The sequence below is a fragment of the Xenopus laevis genome, chromosome 9_10S (assembly GCF_017654675.1).
Source record: "Xenopus laevis strain J_2021 chromosome 9_10S, Xenopus_laevis_v10.1, whole genome shotgun sequence".
Classification (NCBI taxonomy): domain Eukaryota; kingdom Metazoa; phylum Chordata; class Amphibia; order Anura; family Pipidae; genus Xenopus; species Xenopus laevis.
The window spans coordinates 35,683,866-35,701,946 of NC_054388.1; the positions used below are offsets into that span (position 1 = coordinate 35,683,866).

The 18,081-nt window shown below is 42.6% G+C and overlaps 1 protein-coding gene across 3 annotated transcripts in view; it reads right to left on the reverse strand.

Annotated features, from left to right (window-relative positions):
- The window catches only part of plcg1.S (phospholipase C gamma 1 S homeolog), a 59,248-nt gene extending 42,272 nt beyond the window's left edge, over positions 1 to 16,976 (reverse strand). Inside the window, 2 exon segments of one of the 3 annotated variants that reach the window (NM_001088811.1) lie at positions 16,159 to 16,487; positions 16,826 to 16,835. In NM_001088811.1, coding sequence (NP_001082280.1) covers positions 16,159 to 16,369 — 211 coding nt within the window. In that variant the 5' untranslated portion in view covers positions 16,370 to 16,487; positions 16,826 to 16,835. 3 annotated transcript variants of the gene reach the window in all.
- Positions 16,977 to 18,081: the final 1,105 nt, after the last annotated feature.

The following is an 18,081-nucleotide window of genomic DNA, read 5'->3' on the forward strand; positions in this document are numbered from 1 at the left end:
TTGTTCTTGACTGGGCCCCCCAGGAGATCCTGACAGGCCAAACCAGGTCCATGGGGACGGGGGAAATCCTGGTACACATGTATCTCTGGCTAATTCCTTCCTGTCAAAAGCAGCAGCCGTACTTTTTTTATGACCCTTGCTATCCCTATCCAAAGAATCAAGTCAAACATCCAATGCTTTCCCATGTAATAAACTGATTATCTGCCATGCCATATGTTCCCAGATCAGGTTGTAATCCCTTGGTGTAGCTTTATCCATGTCTAGGGTTGCCACCTGGCCGGTATTTTACTGTCTTGGCCAGTAAAAATGATGATTGATCCCAATGTTATTAATAGGGAAAAAAGATCAATATATAGGAAGGCCAGTATTTTTTATCAGAAAAGGTGGCAGCCCTATCCATGTCCTGTGAGGCAGCATCCAGCTGGTCAGCACTGTTTTTAGAAGTTGTGTGGGTGGTTGAGGTATGAAGACTAAAGCACTATTTTTTGAAAGGGGATGTAAACCAAAAAATAAAAGTTTTGCCTCATAGAAGAAAATGTAATTTTAAGCAATTTGTAAGCAACTTTCCTAAATGCAGCCATTAAACAATGTGCAGGATTTTAAAGTGAAAACAGTTTCTGTCTGTGCATTTTTGCACTGCTGGTTCTGTCTCTTGACACAATTTAGCAGAAGCCAGCCTTGCAGATGCTTTATCACAAGACTGTAAAAGGTCACCTATCTTAGCACAATTGTTTCCCCACCACAGGTGTCAGCTAATAGAGCCTATACTTTGGTTGGGGAAAACAATACTGATATGTGAGTGATATGCTGGCCACGACAGGAGCTCCCTCACGGCCAATGCATGTGCATAATGAGTAAGTCTGCCCATATTTGCATAATAAGTGAGCTGGGACACTCCTCATTATCAGCTGCCTTTTGCTACCTTGTTTCAAAAGTCAGAACCACCAGGGCAGAGAATACAATTGAGCAGTGGCATAACAATACTGGTCAGGCCCCTGCTGCACTGCCTTAACTATCCTACCATTCCTCATATCTTCTGCTGCCCCTTAAGCTCCCCATTGACGCAACGATTCTTCTTGCCGAACGACCGATTTTAGGGAAGTCCGACCAATCCTTCGAAATTATCGTGCAGTTAGTGGGATTCGAACGATTGTACATCTTACTTTTTTTCGGCTGACATCTGTCAGGAAATTGATCGGCCAGGTCAAAAAATCTTTGTCGGTCCCAGTGCAATCTATCTATGTTTGCAGGGCCAAGTAGGCAGCTACCCTTTGTTTTCCTGGCAAATTGGTCTTTTTAGTTGATGGTCAATTCGTACGATCCTACAAATGTTCAGAGAAAATCATGGTCTCACGATGAGGATCTGATCTTTTAAAAATCTCAACATCTCTGGCCAGCTTAAAGGGGAAGGAAACCTAGTTGGCGCAAAAACCCCCCCCCCTCCCGTGTGTTGGCCATCCTCCCTCCTCCCCCCTGGCCTACCCCTCCCGCTGGGCAAATGCCCCTAACTTGTTACTTACCCTTTTGCGCAGGTCCAGTCCAGGGAGTTCACAGACAACATCTTCTTCCACGCAATCTTCTTCCTTCTTTGAACGGCGTTTTGGCGCATGCGCAGTAGGAGCATTTCGCCAGTACGGATCTACTGCGCAGGCGCCAAAAGTCACGATGTACTGGCGCATGCGCAGTAGATCGTACCGGCGAAATGCTCCTACTGCGCATGCGCCGGTCAAAGCAGGAAGAAGATTGCGTGGAAGAAGATGTCGACTATGAACTCCCTGGACTGGACCTGCGCAGAAGGGTAAGTAACAAGTTAGGGGCATTTGCCCAGCGGGACGGGTAGGCCAGGGGGGAGGAGGGAGGGTGGGCAACAGGAGGGAGGGTTTTTGCGACAACTAGGTTTCCTTCCCCTTTAAGGGCTCTTACTGACAAGCGGTTGAAGCTGCGCTCCCCTGCGTTCCGTTTTTCAGCATTCAGCCGCAGGGGAGCGCAGGAATAGACGCATTTAGCTTTTTTCAATGGGGCTGTACTCACACAGGTGCGTGTAGGCGCCGAACGCAGGTTGAGACACAACATGCTGCATTTTTCCTGTGTTTTCCTTAGTCCAAACCGAGTGCCTGTGCTTCTGTCTCACCTCTTGTGCTGGACTGCAAGGGCCGGGGGGTAATCATACATTCGACCTCACAACACCAGTGCAAAGGAGCAGAGATGCAGTAGTTACAAATAACGGCAATAGTACTAAACATTTGTAATGAATGTTTATTGGAAAGTTGCATTTTCTTTCATTAGGCACAATTGTATTCATTTAGAAAATAATTCATAAAAACAAAGTAATCTTATTACTTAATCTGAGACATTAAACAGCCAGCCATATTGCTCTGCAGAGGAAGCGATAAAAGGAAACTGAAATAAAGGAATGTATAGCACACAAGCTGCTGCAGGAACAAAAGACACAAATAGAATAATTGATGAAAACATTAAATTATGGTTTCACTTTATGGGGGGGCATGCATTAATAAAACAGGGGAAGAAAGAGAAATATCTGATAGTGGATAAGCCACGGACGAATGGTATAGTGAAACTAAGGCTATATGAGTTTCTGGTACATCTGCAGGTAACTGGATCTGAGTAGAGAGCAATCAATAAAGAGGTAGACACCTGGCTCTCCTGGGAGAAAACAGCCAAGGGCAAGTGATACACTGCAGCAAGACAACAGCACAAATCACGTTAACAGGAAAATGAACCCCCGGCCTCCTTTCACATGTCAACTCCAAGGCTCAAGCTAATCCTCCTAAAGAGACTGTTAATACTGGACATGGACCCTTTCATTCCTAAAGCTATAGCTCTGTGTCACACTGCAGTGAAGGTGTGAGTAGAAGAAGGGTCAACAACGAGTTCTCTGCACATGTAAAAGTGGCCATACACGTACAGGTTCGGCATCTTATCTGCCATGTGTGGGGGTTCTCGATGGGTCATCCCGATCGATATCAGGGCAAAAATCGGCCAGATAATGATCGGTCAAGTTTGATATTTTCTACAATCTGGACCGCTTTGGCTAGTTGATGCGGTCCTGTGACCATCCGCGTCCATTCATAGCATTGTAATCTGATCGTTCGGATTCAGCAAATATCGCCTTGCCATTAGTGGGCATACTGGTTTAAGATCCGATCGTTTGGCGCCTTGCCAAATGACCGGATCTTATAGTGTATGGCCACCTTTAAGCTAGCCATAGATGCAAAGATCCGATCGTTTGAATCCTCGAACGATCAGACTTCCCCATCTCCTGACCTGCCACTAACCATTCCGATCAAATAAAGTAGTAAAAGAACAGATCAGCCGATGTTCTGCCCCTGACAGCAATCGTGCAAAGTTATGTCCTACAAACCTGGTGACAGTCTCCCACTGAACATTGTACGATCTGCAATACATGCAGTGAAATTATCGGCAGCCGACAGAAATCTTTTAACCTGTCCGATCGACCAAATGACCGATCGACGAAAAATCGACGAAAAATGTAAGGACTCTCCACACACGGTCTGAAATTTGTACGAATCCTCGATTCATATTATCGGACCTTTGCGTCTATGGCCAGCTTAAGAGTTGGGGAGGGGGCTCTGCCCCTAGAACCCCTGTTACATCTTAGAAAAAAGGTAGCCATACACGGACAGATTAAAACTGCCAATATTCAAAGTCAAAAATCAAAGTCAAAGTAAACTTTGTCATCTCAGCAGTATACGTATATGAAATGTGCAATATATAGGCAGAAACTGGATATATACATGTGTAAACCTTTAGAATTGTGCAAATAAATTAACAGTTCACAAAGTTTAAGTTCACAGTTCAGGTGTGTCTGGAATGTAGTGGGAGGACAGGCAGTGAGTTGAGGAGTCTGATAGCTTGTGGAAAAAAGCTTTCACGCAGCCTGGTTGTTCGGGCTTTAATACTGCGAAAGCGTCTGCCGGATGGGAGCAGCGTGAACAGTCCGTATGAGGGGTGTGTGGAGTCCAGTGCAATGCTTTAGACCGATTTGGCAGCTTATCTGTCAGTGTATTGGGCTTCCGACAGGTCTCCCCGGTCGATATCTGGCCAAGATATTTATCGAGGAGGTTTGATTTTTCTGGCATCGGCTAGGTGATGCAGTCCCACTACCCGTCGGCGCCCATTCTTTTTATTGTAATCCAATCATTCGTAATCGAACGTTTGGATTAACCCATCGCTCTGCTGTTGGTGGGTATATCGGGGAAAAATCTGCTCGCTTGGCGACCTCGACAAACAAGGGGATCTTATCGTGTATGGCAACCTTTAGAAGGGACAAGATTACTCACTAGCACACCATGGCCTTTAATAAGTTTTTTCACCCGGGGCTCAATGTTTCCAAAGGGATTGGCACTCTCCAATAGACTGCAATACAAATGAAAACCTGGCACAACGGGTCTCTGCAAGCAAGAGTAACCCTGCGTGTTTATTAGTGCAAGCTATGTAACATTTCTGGGCACGCCCCTTGGTCAGACCTCAAACGTTACATTGCTTGCACTAATAAACACGAGGATGATCCCGCTTAAAGAGGCCCATTGTGCCGGTTGCATTGCAACCTTTAGAGGGGCACACTGGAGGTATGTGCGTACTACTTATGGCTACAACTTTTCCACTACTTGAAAGCCTGTGCCACAGAGCAGAGTCAAGTTCATGGGGTGGAGCAGGATGACAGAAATAGCATAAACTCGCCACAGTAACACTTTAGATCAATGGCTGGTGGAATGCATGCTAGGTATAACACAATACAGGAATACCTACAGAGCACACGTTATCGCAAAAAATCCATAACTAGTCAATATCGTGTTCCTGTAAACAAGCTTCCCTCCTTGTTCACAATCCATGAAGGAGGATTAAAACCCCCGTACTAAAAGCCCCTCCCCCAAACTTTGCCCCTCTCCCTCCCGGCGATGTGCTTTAGTGTAAAAGAAAAAAAAAAACAACCTTTAAAAAATTCTGACCCTTAAATGCGGAGAAGTGCAGCGGAGCTCCCGATCGCCATCTTCATGATCTTCGTAAAGTCTTCGGGTCTATAGGGGTTTAGTTCTCCTATAAAAAGGATACTCTCAGGGACATAACTATAGAGGAAGCAGACCCTGGAACTACTGGGAGATTTGGGGTAGCCCAGTTTGGCACTCTCTGCAATTTATATTTAATGTTGGGGGGTATAAAATGATGTTGCTCACCCACCACTTTACTGTTTACACTGATGACAAGGATTTCCCCTTTGGTCAGCTTTAGGTCACAGTAAAAGTTTCCTTTACAGAAACGCAAAGCATGCATGTTGTCACTCATACGTAGGAAGGTTACAACCTGGAAATTAGACTTTTGCTTTGAAAACGCAGAAGTTTCTCATTTGTTGTGTTCTTAAATTTTAATTACATAATACATCTGTGTGTATATAATTAGTCTCCCTAAGGACTAAAGTGCCTTGATGACAGCAATGCAATTAAGAGTTTGTATCTCCCAGGACTAGAGCGACAGGGAATGATTAAGGGCTAAGTCCCAAATAGGCCCAAAGTAACAGCAGAGGTACTGTATGTGTAAGGGCTCAGTCCCTCCTGCAACTGCCATGGAATGACAGTTGCATAATCAATCTGAACAAGGAAAACAGTGTTTGGAATATAAAATTAAGCTGCCATTTATTTTCTCTGGAAAGTAGATCCACATGTTACCATCAAAGAACTAATTCTGTTTTCTAAACACAAAGAAACCCAGAAAGTGTTGGCTAAACAAAACTATGGCACTAAATGACAGTGCAGAGACAAACTGTATTGATTCATCAGTAGTCTCTGTGACCATGAGAATCTGCAGTGGTTTAGTCAGGCATAAAGTGCCATAGGGTTTCACAAAGGTCAGGGAAAAATATGAATAAATACTGCACAATTTTGTACAATTCACTAGCCCAGTATGTAATACAAGATAACATACAACATATGTTTAGACAGTAGCAATTGGGTGCTGATGTGTTAGCTGCACACCCCAGCAGCGTCTTACAAAGAAACGTGAAACAAATAGCACACTGTATCTGAAAATCAGTGGCTTAATGTGAGCAGTGTCGGACTGGGACACCAGGGGCCCACCCAAAAACCTTAGACCATGGGCCCATCAAAGAACCATAGACCAGGGGCCCACTCTCAGTACTAATATTCTTCTTCTCCTCACTCAACCTCTTCCGTTAGTCTCTATTCTATTCTTTACATGCTATAATCAATTATTATATATATTTAGCCTCTTTGTTCTGAAAGAAATAGGGAATGACCATGAAATAGGCCAAATGTTTAGCAGCACAAGGGGCCACAGACACCTGGGCCCATCGGGAGTTTTCCTGATATCCCGGTGGGCCAGTCCGACCCCGGAATGTGAGTCGGCCCCCAGCAAAATTAATTTTGGGCTGATGAAATGCACCCTTAGCAGCCCTACATGCACACTCACAGTTCATTTAGCACTGGAAGATGCAGTGAACATGGAATCCTTACCGCCAACTGGCACCACCACCGTCGTGGACTCAGGTAGTTACGCCACTGCTAAAAATCTGAAATCAGAGCTTGTATATTTATCATGGATAGTGATCTTATCTGTAGTGTCTATTTAACATACTGTATTTTCTAGACACAGGCAGCAGGGAATGCGATTTAAAAATTACCATCTCTGCTGGGAGGCAAATCTTCTCCTGCATTCTTTTCCGCCCCTCTTATCTCATATTTTCAAAGCAATACAATTAATTTTATTAGCAAAACCACAATTAATAGAGCGAAAGAGGGAGAATATGATGATCAGTTGTAAGGCATATGGCATTCTACTGCTCAGAACTGAATTGTGTGAAAGCAGTAAAAAACAGAAAGAGAAAAAAAAAAAAAAAGCAAAGAAGGAATGTTGTAATGTTGCCTCAGGGCCAGAGATGGGACGTATAATAACATGAAGTCCTCCGGGGTTATATCCACTCAGCCAGGGATACGAGGGTTAATGGGGGAGTGGAACAAGTGCAATAAAATCCAGAATACACCTGGAAGCCACAAAAAGACATGGGGAAATAGAGTACTATTCCCAGAACTGCCACTGCATCTCTGTGTATATGTTTAGGAGCATGGGCTGGGGACAATGAATAGAAGGATGAAACCATTGTGCATGAAATCACTACACATTTATGCATACCTTAATTATACTTGTACTGTATAATATCAATCTGGGAAATAATATAAATATATACAAATACTGCAAAAAAGTCCAACCAGAGACAGCCCAGCTGCTGTCATGCTATAACTACTAGCTAGGGTTTTTTATAGGTTTTCTTTCTTCCCTATAAATAAAATCGGCATATAACATTGCCGGCCAGGCTACTAAGATATCCTCCAACCACCAACCCAGCCAACCTACTGAATGCAACAAAGGGAAAACAGATACAGTGCTACTGAAGATTCTGGGAATTGTAGTTTGCAAACACAGCTAGAGGGTCTCTAACTTGAATGCACTGGTATAATTTAGTTTAGTGATGGGTAAAAAAATAATCAGGATAATAGAACCCTAACCTTACTTTCTTAAAACATGCACCAGGGCTGACCCACCCACATTTGCAGTCTGATCTGTTTGGACACCAACCAATGAGATGATGGAAACAGAGGCTAAACCAGGAAGGGTCACTTTCATAGACGTTTTAGACTGCACTAACCGTCAATGGACCAACCTGGTCCTGGAAAAATCACCCACCCACCACACCCACAGAGGAAAGATTTACATGTAGCCTGAGCCCACAATTTCCGAGTCAACCTGCTCATCATTACCATTATTTTTTTTTATTTTTTTTTTAGGGGTAGATTTTAACAATGCAGTTGTATAACTGTATAGGAAGGCAACTCATAGTAAAGAAAACATTTCTATAATATATGTATATTAACAGGAAGCTCTAGAGTCTGAGAAATATTAACTATAGTTCATATATTTTAATTCATATTTTTTTTTTTTTAACATCATACTTTAAGGTTCATGAATTTTAAATTAATTTCGAGTCTTCTGCCTATATTGTCATTACAATAAAAAAAAAAGTGGGTTTTGTACCAGAGCTGAACGATGAGGACTGGCTGGAGGCAACAGGTAGAGCCTATGATTATCGGATCTCCACAAGAGATAAATTAATCCAATTTAAAATTATCCATAGGCTCCACCTGACCCCCTTACAACTACATTGTATGATAATTCGTGACTCTTCCCGCTGCCCTAAATGTGGTGCCTCTGAGGCTGACTACCTTCACCTAATATGGCTATGCCCACAAATCTACAATTTTTGGGAATGGGTCCCGAATTTTAGAACACCATGTCCTTACTGAAAATACTCACACTCAAGACATGCCTTTTTTGATATATAATGTAGATGATATTGGTCTAGACTCAGCAGCACGTATTATGTTTAGAACCTTGTAATTTTATGCCAGGAAATCTATCCTTTTCCATTGGATGACCCACTCCTCTCCCAACGCTTACCAGTTGGCTTAACCTAATAAGGGCGCATCTCCCACTGATACAACTTACTTATATAGCAAAAGGGTGTCCGCAATAGTCTTGGGTGAGTGGGTTTAAGCTATAAACTAATACTACTTGTATACTCCCCTAAAATCATGAAGCGAAACTATATATCTCCCCAATCCCTAGCTGCTAGTATACACCACAAGTAAACTGCTAACGTTGGATCAATACAGGTCTATCTGAGATATTTTGAATATAAGAATGCAATACATGTAGAACCAATGTTGTATTGTTTGATTTTGTTTTTTATGTTACAAATGCATGAATAAAAACCGTATTAAAATAAAATAGTGGGTTTTCTCAGGATTTCTCACTTCTGGTGAGGCCGGAAAGTAAATTCATCAATGGGGGCAAATTGGTTGTGGATATGAGTTGGGTACAGATCTTAGAAAATGGACACATGCAGGATTAGGCACTGAGATAATCCCAGATCCTTTTAGGGATAACCTTAGGTATAACCTTATACCAACTGAAACCAAAGTACAATTAAATACATAAACAATCCCTCGCTACTGGCACAGGGGGCACCCTTTGCCCATAGTGAAAGCAAACCTTTTAAAAGTAAGACAATAACTGGCAACCTGCAGCACTCTAGATGCTATTCAGTTACAACACAAAGTGCCAACTAACAGTGTTGGCAATGGTATTCGGAGAACTAAAATTCAGCATAGGAGGGCAGTAACACTGCTCTAAATTGCTGTTGTGAGACTGCTAAATAGAAGATATTTGGCTCCATGGTGAATACATAAGATTATATTAGTTATTCCCTGGAAATCTGCTTGAGCATGTTTTTCAGCCTCACTAGTCATTGCATTCTCAAGCAACTGCCATATTTTGCACAATGTGATGCTAAATTTGGGCATGGAAATTACACAGCGGGCAAAGTGCCTGAAACCAATGAATGAGCTGCGAGCCTGAAAAGTACTAAACCCAGCTGTAACTTGCACCCTGCTGTGCCATCTCCTGGTGCCAACAATGGAGGGTTTACAAAAGACCAGAAATCCAGTCTTGTTTTGCATGCCAGTGATCATCGGATGGTAGGTGACCCTGTGTGATGCAGCTGGATCCAATAAGGACTAGACAGAGTGAGTGCCACATTGAGGATATTGTGTGTAGACAAGGGGGAAAAGCAAGTCCCTCAGTGACACTACAGCTGTCATCCAGGCTCTGCTCACCACACAGAACTATCATTGTACATTCTGTTGCTTATTCTGGCCAATCAACTTATTTGGCATACAGCCAGCAATGGGGATGAGTGACTCGGCACACCCCAAGTGACATGCCAGTGGGGAGACCCTGCCTGCAAAGTAATGTGAACAATGAAACTTTTCCATGATGACTTAAAAGAGAGTAAAAAGAAAGAGAAGGTAAAGAAAGAAACGTTGTTAGCAAAAACATGCGGTAGCCCGAATGAAGATGGCAAATCCTTGAGAAAATTATGCTACCACCAGGAAATGACATAAAGCTGGCACAACTTTTTTTGAAAAAATATAATATTAATTAACCGCTTCCATTAGGAAAAAGGTAACAGGAACATTGATATTGAATTGGACTGTTGAACTGAACTTTGGACTTTAAACCATGATATGAACTTTGTGTGCCAAGCCTCACTTTGGAATTACACTGGACCCTGGGGAATTATGGGTAATAGGGTGGGATTTTGTATGCTTTAAATGTTGTGGTAGCACTAATGTTTGTATCCTGACAAATGAGGGTTAACCCCCCCCCCCAATAAGTTGATGCACAGGTGGTCACAATAAAAGGGGTAAGCTCCCCACCTGCAACATATATGGTGTCTGTGCGACTCTCTTAAAAATTCTATCCACATTGTACTGACGAGTGCCGACTGTCTAGGGAGATCTGTACCGCCAATGCAGGAGAACCATAGGAAAGATAAGAGGTGCGGTATATCCACATTCTGAACTACAGACTAGTGGCAGCCACAGGGGTCCCACACAGAAACGGTGTAGCAATAAATACATACAATTAAGGGCAGAGACACACAGGAAGATTCGGGGAGATTTAGTCGATGGGCAACTAATGGACAGGCCCGGATTTGTGGAGAGGCAACCAAGGACTGGGCCTAGGGCAGCAGGATTTTAGGGGGCGGCATGCTGCCCAACCACACCCACATTGGTTCAGAAGCACTGGGGATGCTCATGAGATAAATTTGTTTTTTAAATTTCCTGTGCATCAATCCCTATTGCTCTGGTGAAAATGATGAATGATGATGAAGGATGAAAATTTGAGCAAATAAAAGGGAGGGGACAGGGGGCGACAAACAACAGCTCCGAGTGCCACCCCACTGGCGATTTAGAGTGTAGCTGGCAGGAAGGCTTTTCGGGGAGATTAGTCTCCAGAAGAGGTGGCGATTTGTCGCCGGGCGACTAAATCTCCACAAATCTTTCCGTGTGTCTCTGCCCTAAGGAGAGGTCTTTAGTTCAGAGATGTGTTTAAGTTAGGATGATATTAAATAGAACATGGTATTTATCAGTTTTACATATTTTGCCACCATTTTTAGCTGTAAATGCTTAGCTCCTCTAGATAGGGACACTCTGTACCAAGGGTCCCCAACCTTTATTTTATAGCACCTATGTGGACTGGCAGCCTACATAAGACTCTGTTTTGCAGTACACATGGTTATTATGCAACTAAAACTTGCCTTCAAGCCTGGAATTCAAAAATAAGTACATGCTTTGAGGCCACTGGGAGCAACCACCAAGGGGTTGGTGAGCAGCATGTTGCTTGTAAGCCACTGGTTGGGGGTCACTGCTCTATACCTATAGAGTTATAGCATTGGCTACAGAAGGTAGTAATGCAAGTACCCCCCCCCATCTACTAGTAATTGCAGGATATGGGCATGGCAGGTCTTATAAAGGGTACTTGAACCCACAATCTGGATATTTGTTGACTTTGGCAAACTGCTCCTGACCTGCTATTCTCATTAGCACCCAGAGTTAGGAAAGCATGAAAAAGGAAATTACATGAGGGGCACACGGAAGGGAAGGGGAGGCTACAGTGGGCAGGAATGTTTTTACAAACTTTCCCTGAACTGCAAAAATATTTATTTACGCATTTAAAGCCCACCGTGCACAGCACACTGATTACCAATTACTCCATTCCTAGCCTGGAATGGATTTTACATGATCAAAAGTGAAGCCATCACCACTGCTATGCAGCTCTACCATATAAGCATCCAAGGGCCCATGCCTACTGCTGCGACTTTAGGAAAGAGGCCTATGTGATAAATACAAAAATTACAACACCAGCAAAATAATCCCCTCAATCAGTCTGCTACAGGATTCTTTGCAGACAGACCACGACGTTGCGGCAATGGCGGATCTCACCCTGTATGTCTAGTCTCCTTCCTGATGAAGTGCCAAGCATGTAGGCATGAACCGTGTTAGAATTGAACACCCACCGGTGTAATGGATATTGAATATGCACCTGAATAAAGCCAAGTTGTTAACACAGACTCAGCGCTCCGAAGCGATCCAGTAGGTGATGCTACAGGATTCTTGCTGATAAATCCAGTGGCAGTCAGCATAAAGTACCCTGGGCCAATTAGGAGTAATGTGATGGCCTGGGGTAGAAAGTAAACAATTAAAAATCGCTGGGTCTAGGTGTCTAAAAAAGTGTGCCCCCAGTGATTTGGTCTTTACTTAACCTATAAAGAAAATGGCAGATCACAATATTGAATATTGTATTTGTTGTTGCAAATGTTACTTTGTATGGGTTGCAGGAAGCCTGTTCTGACTTCCAGTTGTAAGATCCCATTAAAACCCATCAGGAGACAACTGTGACCTGTGAGACAGCAAATGCTAGCAGCACAACATCAAGTTGTGAATGTCACAATATACTGTACACTGTCCAGCATGGCTTTAGTGTGAGTTTAACTGCAACAAATGGTGCATGTAGGCTTTTTGTGTTGTGTTTTGCGTGACAAAACAGCAACTTTCTAGTGACGGATCCGCACACACACACAATTTTCTGCTGTGGGGAAAGTGCCCCTTCTTTTTATTTGTTTACACCACCAATCTGGGTGGGTACAACCTCCCTTCATCAAGGCAGATACCATGATCTATTGGAATGGCTCTACACACATTTCAGCTGTACAGCACTGCAGGAAATGCATCATGTGTAAAAAGAAAGAACAATATACAGCAGGGCTTGATGGATGTGATTATTATATGCTAGTAATAGAACTCTCATTAAAGAAGCATGCTGTTGGCAGATGGTGGGAACTGTAGCCTTGGCTAGAATATAAGGGCTGCACAAAATGATCATTAAGCAGCTTGCATTTTATTTAAGGCATAATGTACCCCCTAATTTAAATTATAAGGATATTAGAAGTCACAGAGGTGTTCTGTCATCATATAAAGGCACAAGGCTGCAGGCTGAGTTATACAGGGAACTCTGTATCACTTGGGTATTATAAGGGATAATGTACCCCCTACTGTAAATTATAAGGATATTTAAAGGGCATGTAAAGGCAAAAAAATAAAATCCTATTTTTACTTTCTTTATTAAAAAAGAACCTATCTCCAATATACTTCAAACAAAAAATGTGTACCGTTTTTTTAAGAAACCCTGACTGTATGCTATGAAATTATCCCTTCATTTACTGTTGTGGATAGGAATTGTCAGACGGCCCCTAACTGCTGTGCAGGGAAACAATCATACTTATTAACAGCAGGGGGAGCCCCCGCCTTACTTCCCAGCCAAGCAGTACTCAAGCAGCTTTGTTTGTTTCCCTGTTGAGCAGTCGGCGACTTGTGTATTGGATTTTATTTTTGCCTTGACATCCACTTTACTGTTTCCAACTCCAGCTGCAGGGACAAAGATCATGGAGCCAGATTTAAACAGATAAACTGTAATTCTGTTTGGAGGATTATTTTGCTGCAGCCACTGGTTCTGCAGAGTTGGATAAAGTTTGTATTAAACAATACAAAAACTATAAAATCCAAATTAGATTACATGACAACAAAGGACCCAGTGCAGTCTGCCTATTCTTATTATTAATCAGTCTTGCTGTATCGGCTTCTGGCAGATATTATTTGACTTGTTTTGATAATTTATGACAATCCCTAAGTAGCCCAGACCACACTGAGCATGTGCACAGTCTTGGTCTTGCAAAGATGTTTAACAAAGTTATAAAATGGTGACCCCCTGTGGCCAAATTTGAAAGCATAAATCATTTGCTTGATTAGGCTTCTGGTGCAGTAAGTTCATGTTTAGTTTATGTTTAGTATACAAAATACAGCATTTTTATTCCTATTTTAGATTTTACTTTCCCTTTAAAGTCAGAGGAATTGCATGATTTTATAAAAAACAAAGGTCTCAGACAAAGTTCAGGTTGACTTCTAAAAATTATGTTATGGAGTAGGGTGCACAATTATTCATAATCTCTTACCATTATTAGGGTAGATTTTGTGAAAGTGAATGTTGCAGAACTTCAGGACTATAAATGAGGGACTGGGACTGTAGGCAGTTGGTGAAGGGTAGAAGAACAGTAGAGAGGAACCACAGATATTCCCAGTATTTAAGACTTTTAAGTATTAATACACAGGCAACAAATTGTCCCTTGTTTCTTCTACAGTGGCTAACCCAGGAACGGCTGCTGTAAAAACATACGCAACATCTACTTTCTGAAGTAGCCTAAACTGTCCTCGTGAGGAAACTTCAGGCAACTTCACGCCACGTATGTTTCCTAAGTGGCGATGCCTATGCTACCTACTTGAGAGGAAACAAGGGACAATTTGTTGCCAAGACTAATTGTAGGACACAAAACATCCCATCTGTTATTGCCCTAATGGGTAATCTATCATTATATGATATATATGGCTCTTTACCGAAATAATGCGCTGTTCTTAGCAAATTTGTTTATTTACCCTCTGCCTCCAGTTTAAAATTAGGTGGTCCCCCAGCAGCCAAACAGCGATTGCTCTGGGAGGCTACAATTTTACTACTTATATTTCTATTCAGTTCCTCTCTCATCCAAACCACTGTTTGGTGGCTATGGACAATGGGACCCTAGCAGCCAGTTAGATGATGTCTAGATCATAGTAAAAGTTAATTCAGAGGTGAAATATTCCTATAGATGATCTGATCATTGACTCTGGGGTGGCCAAATTGAGACGAGAGCCACACATTTGATCCCTCCAAACAGATCTGTCTATGGATAGTCACCTTTAGGTGCTACTTTTTTTTTATATATACTGGAAATTTTGCCTCTTTTAGTTTAAGAGAGAGAATTTGCTCTATCTACACTAACAACACCCCCGTCATTCATTTATGAATTGATGCAGTCATGCCACATGTTGCTTGCTTAAACACCAGGGTCAGAGCTAGGGTAGAGGCATTTGGCTAGGGCACTTACCTTTTCTGCTGTCTACCCCCATGTCCTCCCTTTTAGTTTACCTTTTCTTCCCTCCCACCGTCAAAGTGTTAATTGGCTAAGTTGACTTTGTTGCTTGGCCCAGCGTGGTTAAATACAGATAATGATCTATGTGTATTATGTCTACAATCAGATCTAGTCATTGTTGGGTTCTGGCTCATCTTTATTTACGGTAACAATCAAGATCAGTAACAATGGCTAGCAGTAAGGCCCATAATTGCTGGCCTCTCTCATACTACATCACTATGGACAAACATAAATATGGATATTTATAGTCTCCATAAATAAAATAACCGTATTGTTTCTACATAAGACCTGAGAGTGCAGTGTGGACCTTTTTGGCTTGTCTATACATTTTTATGCATTTAAATCATGATCTAAAAAAGCATGTCATATATATATATATATATATATATATATATATATATATATATATATATATATATATATATATATACTAATAACAATAACTGCCTGCTACAGAGCTGAATTGTTACAGCTTTATGTAAAACAATGTAACTTGATATCACAGATATACTGTAACAAAATATCTTGTATATCACATATAATATATGACTTTCTCTCTGTATAGATGCACAGGGGTGTAACTACAGAGGAAGCAGACCCAGCGGCTGCAGGGGGGCCTGGGAGGTAAGGGGACCCCATGAGGCCCTACTCAATGAGCAATTTCAATATATATTGGTAAAACAGGAGAACCTCTGAATATTTTGGGGACCCTAAAATAAATTTGCTTTGGGGCCCACTAACATCTAGTTATGCCACTGTACATGCATACATGTGTAACTATGTACACAGATACATACAATATATGAACAAACACACAATGCAGACACACACACAATCAAATTGCAATGCTAACTAGTACAGAAGGCACAGCCAACTCTCACCCTCCTGAACTGCAACTCTCAGCGTCCCTGTCAGGGCAGATGAGTTTTGGTTCAGCAGCATCTACAGGCTGACTTTAGGAGTTCTCTTTTGGTCAGTAATCTGTTGGTTTCTATTGTACCGCGCTGCAGAATATGTTGGAGCTTTATTCACACTCGTTAGCATTACTAATAAAAATGAGCCTGGCCATATAGGAAAGTTATGAGGCAAATAGCGCCAAAGGTGCTGCATTTTAGCTTTGAGGAATGTTTAGCAGCATGCGTATGTAACAGTCTGCATATACAGATATCAAGATCAAGTCTTACCTGCCCCTTCCACTTTATCTGCCCCTCTACTCCATGTAACCTGCCTGGTCTCCAGCTTCACCTGGAAGGTCCTCCTCTCTGGCTTTTGAGACTTCTTTGAGTAGAAGAGGGTCATGACGGTGCCCACCTCCAAACTCCGGCACAGATGGGTGAGCTCCGCTTCACTTTGCCCACTTGGAGCGAATCCATTGAGAAGAGGCAGGGATTCCATGCTGCTCCTGCTGTAAATCCACCAAGTCGGGGAAGAAGAATCAGATTCCAGGTTCTTCCAGGCAGGTCGTCGCTCCCCCAGCCATGAGAGGACAATGTAAAGCAGCAAGTGGCTGTGCCTGTGAAATCAAACCAGGGACTGGTGTGAGGAGTGGGCTAACAAACACATTTCCACCCCCTCTATTGTTACCAACTGAGCTTGAGAGCTGAAATCTGCCTCCCTCCTCCTCCTCCTCCTCCTCCTCTCCACCTCCTCCTCCTTCTCTCTCTCCCCCCCCCCTCCTGTGCAGGCAGAGATCACAGTAAAATATTGTGCACAGAGCTCACACACTCAGGAAGTCTGGCTCAGATTCTCCTGCTGCAAATCTCTTGCACATATCCAAGCTAATGCACCTACCAGGGGGCTCGGATGCAGGAGGGAGAGTAAGTGCCCTATTGGGAATTAATACAAACCCACCCAATGGCTCCTTGCAGTATCCTGCTTAACGTGAATCCATAGAGATTCCAGTGGGATTAAAAGCAGAAAGGAACTGCAGCCAGTCCACCCCCTCCTCTCTTTCCTGGGACTGCCTCTTAAAGGCATAATCCACTTTTCCAGATCTCCCCCTCTGGGTTTGCTAGTCATGGCCCTGTACATCTGGACTGAGGGCCCCTCTGCTGGAAGAAGGAGTGGGGTGCTGTTATGGAATGGGCAGCACTCTCTCTTAGCTTTCTTAGCAACAGGGCTCTGGCCACAGCACCCCATAGAGGTGAGAGGAGAGAATTGCACAGCGTTTCACATGAAAGATATGGTGTTACTATCACAAGTGGGATGTTTAGATGGTTTTAAAGGGCAGATTTATTCTGATTAGATAAAATGCCTGGTCTGGTGTAAACCTGATAATGATGAGTACTATATATGACTTATAGCAGATTACTGAAAGTGTATGTAGTGATTGACTGTAGATTGCTGTGCAGTATCTATTAGGGTGGTGGCATACGCTATTATTCCTTACGAGGAAACTTCAGACGACTTTGGAAAATCAACAATCACATTTCAGCATACCTTCCTTTTGAGCGGGACAGTCCCGCTTTTGACAGCTCAACCTGCAGTCCCTGATTGGTACTGAAATGTCCTGAGTTTCTCTTTGATCTGCTGCACTGAACAGCCAGAAAAAGATACAAAGTTTCTAACTTAATTGGATCTTGGCAGAGAGCCCATGATACATACTTAAGATACTTTTGTAACAGTTTTAGATAAGATAAGAACTAAGACTCACAACTTAAAGGGCAATTCACCTTCTTTAGCAAAACTGTAATAATATATAAAAACCGTAGAAATGTTTTCAAACTTTCATAACCTGCCGAATTTTGTAAAATGGACATGGTAATTAGGGGGGTGACCACAAAAACGAGTGTAGTCAAAAATTTCAACCCTTTGGCCCTCTTTCTGTATCCAAAATGTTGGGAGGTATGCATTTTAGGGAGATTTCTTAGCATGTGCCACCACACTTATTTGTATAGGTACACACTGGGGGTGGCCACTCATATTTAGTCCTTAATGCTGATCAATGATGAAGGGTTATACACTTAAGATCCACTTTTTGGGCGAGGTTACCAAACAAGCATATTTTCCCCAATTTGCCCACCTTGGAGGACAATATCAGGATGATCCAATTGTTTAGCCCTGGGACCAGGTCCAGATATTGGTTGCGAGGGATTTTGGTCCAGAAG